General features: G+C 35.1%; 1 protein-coding gene across 1 annotated transcript; it reads left to right on the top strand.

Annotated features, from left to right (window-relative positions):
- Window positions 1–5,225: 5,225 nt before the first annotated feature.
- LOC146922384 (uncharacterized) lies at window positions 5,226–6,134 on the top strand. Its single transcript, XM_085711526.1, has 2 exons — window positions 5,226–5,861; window positions 5,973–6,134. Exons 1-2 carry the CDS (start codon window positions 5,226–5,228, stop codon window positions 6,132–6,134), a joined length of 798 nt encoding a protein of 265 aa, XP_085567652.1.
- The last annotated feature ends 329 nt before the right edge of the window (window positions 6,135–6,463 follow it).

The raw sequence follows: 6,463 nt of genomic DNA, 5'->3' as shown, positions 1-6,463 counted from the left end.
TGTCGCCACACACTTGTTCTAAATAGAATGGTCGTGATACATTACAAATTTGTACAAATTACTGAACTCTAAATAGAGAGTGATCAATTGATCATGATACGGAAGAAATATGTATAAATTATCCAAGACATTTTGACATACAAGATATACTCACTTGATTCAAATGTGGTTAAGCAATAAACATTTCAAACTACAAAGATGTTATGGTTGAAGCAAAAAATTGAAGTATTAAGAGTAGAAGAGTCTTACAATACCTGTATAATATGCTCATCATAAAAAGTAACGGGTCAAAAGCTGTATAATGATCAAAGGTGATAGCAATAATGGAATTGCAACTTCATTCCAATGGTGGAAGCCAGGTTTTGTTCTTTAGCATTCTTTGGAAATATCCATGCAACATAATCGTCTGCTTCAATTTGAAGATATTTTTAGACGTTGAACTACAATAAAAATAAAACACTAAGGCATTAAGTGCTTGAACAGCAGAAAACATAAAAATAAAACAACCACCAAAGTTGAATTCAAAACAAACTTGAAAATAATAAGCAAATATGCCTTTATGGTTTGTCTGGTAGCAACTACTAGTATTGCTGCTCGGAACCATGGCCGTGGTTCCGTAGTTCGTAGAATCGAACAATCCTATGTGCCAGCCTGCGGTCTTGACTATATTGGCAACTAGAACTCAGGATCAAAATTGCATCAAATTTTAAGATCACAATTGAATCCACTAGAACTGCAGTCTTGCAGTCAGGAGACCTATGGATGTCATCTGTTGGGCCTTAAATTTAAGATCAGAACTGCATTCATCCAACCTTAAATTTTGGTGAGAAGAAATCCGCTGGGCCGTCATCTGTTGATGTTCCGTACTTACTCATTTATGTTATACCATGTGCTCCATAACAACATCATAACCTAAAACACTACTACCACTTCCACTTCTCTTGCATGTCTAACACCACGTTGTTATGCCTGAAAACCGCCGAATTCTGTAATCGATAACATCTCACAGCCCTGCATGCCAACAGTGAACACTATTTTCACATCGAAAAAACAAATGCCACTCAATCTCCGCCAATCCAACGCAAAATGCACAGCTAGACGAACAAGGGTCGTGACACTCATTTAACCTTTTCCGGGTTGGTACGAAGCTTCTACAGATCCTCCAGATAAGGTTTCGTACCTTCAGCGGCACTCTTGCATTACAAACACCTTTCCAATTCCATGCCAGATGAAGTTTATCCTCGTCCCCCAAATTCTCCTCACCAATATGTAGCCTGTGTTTACTTCACTTCCACTTCTATGCTCTTTCCAAACAATTGTATCAATGCCATCTTGATAAAACAAAGGTACATAGAGTATGTCAAGTGCCACATTAGAAGAAAACAAAGAGTGGATTTTTGCTACATCCCAACTTCTTTGGCCCTAAACAATTAAGTCACTCACTAGCAAATTATGAACCTCCCGAGTATGCGGTGAAGGCACACAACTTGCCTCATACACATGTAACTATGGGTCATTCATAACTCTATCAGAAGCACCATCTCCAATTCTCCACCACGGACAACTAGTGTTATGACCAAGATTACAATCAAGAATTCTTGCAACTAGACTATTCGACTTGCACATAGTATTAAAAGCTTTCAAGTCTCTAAATCCCATCCTAGCTTTAGACAAAATGAAATGAGAAGTGCTACTGACAGGCGCTTTGACGGACGCCCTTTGACACTCGCTGTTCTACTGAGCCACGTCATTTCTCCTTAACCGGCTACCGGCTGTCAAAGTTGTTACTTCTTAAAAAAAAAATTTATTTTTTTTTAATTCTATTCTATCACCAAAACATATCAGAGATTGGAATTGAAAAATCATGGCCGTAATCCCTTTCCAAAACTCTAAAGTTACCATACTTCTTCATGGCTCTGAACAGGGTCGCCATGGGTGGTGCTCTTCGCAAAATACGAATGGTGGTGGCTGTATGGTTCAGTAGGAATGTGTGGCAACAATCGATTTTGAGTCGGAAGATGCGAGCAACGACACCGCATGTGCAACGCCAAAGGATTATGCATCTCCCAAGTCCCAAATCCCATCTCTCACTTTCACGTTTTATGTATTTCTCTGTTCTAACCAATTTTACTTATTTTTTCATTTTTAAAATGGAGACTAGGAAGGTAAAAGAAGTGTGAGGTTGAGGATTAAAGAGGTTTAATCAAATTGTTACCCTATGTTTTTTATAATTGTTCTCCATCCTCTAATTTTTGATTAACGTTATATGATTGGGGATAGTAGTAATTAAACTACTGAAGGTTGATTTTGTTGGTTCAGAGTCCATCCATGATTAAGGATGTAGGTTGGTGTTTCAGAAACCTCCATGATTATTTGCAGAAGAGGAAGTTGACGGTGACTTAAGGTGGTTTGCCATGATGGGTGTGGGGGTGATTGAAGAGGTGGTGTCGGTATGAATGGTTTTGAACCTTTGGTGCTTCACGTGTGGACTGATTTTTAATTTTTAATAAGTGTAAAAGAAAACCCAACTTGATCAGCCTGTAACTAGGTAACTAGCTTTTGATAATGGGCAACGTGGCATAGAAATACAAGCGAGTGTTTATCCGCGAGTGACTAAGCGCCTGTGCCTAGCATTCCCCGAATGAAATATATTAATCGAAATGTAGAATTCTACCCAGCACAAAAAGTGCCGAGAATAAAACTCAGAGAAAGTTCAAACAATTATATGAAAAAATTAAAAACCAACAACATAAACAACAAATCTAGCAATCTTAGTGACTACTTCCAAGAACATGAGGGGATTAAGTCACTAAACGTAAAAATAAAAAAAATATTAGCATTTTTCGCCTTCAACCACCAATAAGACAACAACTTAATTATGTCGACAATAGATTGCATAGATTCTTCCTTGTGCCGAAAGATGCGGGAATTATTTTCCTTCCAAATATCCAACACACAACCAAATAAAATGTAATGACGAATGCACACTTTTTGAAAAATGTCCTAAATGTCCTAAATGTCCGAAATGGATTAGGTGGTCAGATAGGCGCATCAGGTTCACTTAAATATTGATACCCTACCATTGTGACGCCAACAATTAAATTCTACCAAAGAAATCACAGTCTATAAATAGATGATCTACATTTTCAATGCTACCACAACCACTCACACAAAATTGAGCATTAGCTTCGATAAGACCTCTTCTAAATAAGTTATCTGTAGTAGGAATTCGATTACGAAGCAACCACCAATAGAACAAAAAGAGTTACTTTCAACGTAACAACATTATTCTAAATAATTTTTGTAATATCATAATGACTACTATGTTCCACAAATGACAACAAATGGTAAACCACACTAATTTTGTAACCTTTAGTCAGCTCAAGATGCCAGGACCACCTGTCCTCTACCCCGTCTTGCAAAACAATAGAATTCAACAACAAATATTATTATAAAACTCAATTAAGTAATATATTTATTTAAGTAAACAGAGTTTATAAATATTATTATAAAAAAGTAATAAACAAACATAATGTTATGCCATTCTATTTTTATCATTTTTTTCAACAACAAATTTTACCAAACACTTTATATTTAATAAACTAATTTTTCAACTAAACACTTTAAACTATCAACCGTCAACGCTGTTTGCTATTTTTCAGCTATAAGCTAATCATATTTTTACGAATTAAACTTTTACTAAAGATGTCAAAATCAATACTTTCCTCCGTCTCAAATTATATGACGTTTTAATCATTTCATACAAATTATGAAAGAAATTAGATGTTATTTTTCCTACTATATACTCCCATGCAACATTAATTATATTTCTTAATTTCTATAATTTTGACAAACAAATGTCCAATGACCAAATATAGTTATTTTTGGTATTGTAAATTCCATTAAATGTTTTTTTACGCACAAATTAAAATACGGTTAAACATCATTAGTACCATCCAAAGAGAACATCATTGGTACTATCAAAAAAGGACACCGGTGTCAAATGTTGACTACTTACTAGTTAACACTAATTGAAATTGAAAACAAAAAATTTAAAAATAAACAATTTTTTTCTCAATCAAAGAGAAGGACGAGAAGAAGAGAAGAAGATATTAAAGGGAGAAGAACGAGAGGAAACATAACATTATAGAGAAGAGAAACAAAGCAAAACTCACCAACTATGTTGATGGAGGCAATCGGTGATGTTGATGTTTAGATTGAGTTAATCGGTGGTAATGGTTAAAAGAAGGAATAGCTATCGCTCAATGGTGACGAATAACCCTACTTTTTTGGGGTTAGAAGAGATAGTATTTTTTTATTTGCGATCGGTCTTTTATGTATTTCGAGTTTCTGTTCTTTTTTTTATTAAGAAAATATGTAAAACATAAGTATCGGTGTCGAGTATAAGTTAGCGAGTATTCGACACGTATCGGTCATTTTTTTCCGAAAAATATAAATATTAATTATTGCACGATACTTATCGGATACACGTATTGCAACGTAACGGGACGTATCGTATCGAGATACGTGTCGATCACAATTCTTCATCATTTTTAGAGTATTGGGGCTTCACGGCTTGCAACCAAAAAATACATCGCAACGACCCACTGTTTTCATCCCAAGTGAATGATCCAAATCCAAACCTAGTTCGTGCTTAAAAAAAGCGTAGTCAGTCTCTCCTATATATATGGCTTTGTTAACTTAGACCGGCAAAAAACATGAAGATCCAAGTTAGCAAGAGTGCACATTTTCATTTGGACTAAAAAATCAATATCCACTAGTGTAAACCAATTTAAAGTAAGAGATAGTTTTGTAAATATCCCTCGATCTATTTGTTATAAAATAAAAGTGGATCTAAGTTAGAAAATTGGAGCAAGTTAACGAATATATTTTAATCAAAATTACTAAAGTAATCCTCGAGTTATTTGTAATAAAATAAAAGTAGTTCTAAGATATTAGTGCAAGTTAACAAATAAGTTTTAATGAAAATTGTTAAAGTAACCTTCAAGCTAATAAATAGTATTAAATAATAAAGATAAATGATATTTTTGTCCAAATAAAAATATGAAGTTTTACTTGCTAACTTGGACTTTATGTATTTTGTTGGTCTAAGTTAGCAAACCATATATCTATATATATTTGGGCCCATATATTTCCCGGCACATTGTATCAACACCAAACCCTATTTTTCTTCTTCTTTGCCGCTAAATTCATTCATTCTCCAAATGGGTTTACGGCGTTTTCAAGAAGAAGAAGAGACCGACCCTATGTTTCCAAAATTCAGGAGACCCAAATCCTTTCACCAATTTACCTTACCAAAGTGGGGAAGTGATATATGCACCAAAGCCGCCGTTATTGATACTGCCGCTGCTTCAACCAACTGCGGCGGTGACCGCCGTTCTTCTAGCCCTAATTCCTACAAATCAACTGACGCCAAAGGAATCACGGTTGTGAGAGGGAAGCTCATGCATGAACTAAAAACTGATTTGAAAACCGCCACTGATAGATTGAAATTCGCGCGTTTGAGAGAAGAAAGCACAGAAGATAGAGAGACTCTTAAGTCGTGCAGTATGAGAATGAGTCAAACAAAAGAAATCAAAGCTCCGATTACCTCCTCCGGTAATGCAAAAGGTGATTTCACTTCTCTGGCGAGAATTGAAATTGACATCGCTGGCCATGGTTTCGTCGATCCTATTTCGTCAAGGTTGAGAAGTAATATTCCTAGTAACGAGGTCGAAACACCAAAATTTTCTCTTCAGCTCTTGAGGAAGGAAATCCATGAAGATTTCATGGTGTTGATAGGTTGTGGGCCTCGGAAAAGGCCCACCAAGAGGCCCAGAGTTGTTCAGAAAGAGTTAGACGTTAGTTGCATGTTTCCCTTTTAATCAATAATTAATTTCTCAATATATTATTGCTTTTGTTTAAATTTATCATTGATAATAAATACCTAATTTATTTTTACTGTTTTACAGAATTTTTTCCCTGGATTGTGGCTAAGGGATGTTAATGCTGAAATGTACAAGGTTCATGATACAAATCAGAACAGGAGATCTGCAAAAAGAAAGGGAAAAGGAAGTGCTTTGATGATGAAGAATCATCATATTAGGTTTTTTGTTTTTATTCTCAATCTTTGAAATGGTGCTAATATTAGGTTTTTTGACAGATATAATATGGCTGGTTCATTCTTTTGTTTACAAGAATAGTACCCCACTAAATTTGATGATAGATGAGATAACCGTAGTTAATCTGACTTTTTCTTTGCATGTGAAGTTTTTGGTTTGTGACTCTGCTCAATATGCAGCTCAAATGTGTAGCAATTTTAAAGTTTGATATTTCAGTTAGTAGGTACTTGTGTAAAGTGCCTTGGGCATTTGCTTTTACTTTGTCTTCCAAAATTGTGCTAAATAGTATTGTTCTCTCTTAATTTGTACTGGTTTGGCTCATCTTATGCAAGAGAAAGTCT

This window comes from Medicago sativa, chromosome 5 (assembly GCF_051527215.1).
Source record: "Medicago sativa cultivar Bolivia chromosome 5, Bolivia_mono, whole genome shotgun sequence".
Lineage (NCBI taxonomy): Eukaryota > Viridiplantae > Streptophyta > Magnoliopsida > Fabales > Fabaceae > Medicago > Medicago sativa.
The sequence above is the reverse complement of the archived record's forward strand: the minus strand, read 5'-3'. Positions and strand labels throughout refer to the sequence as shown.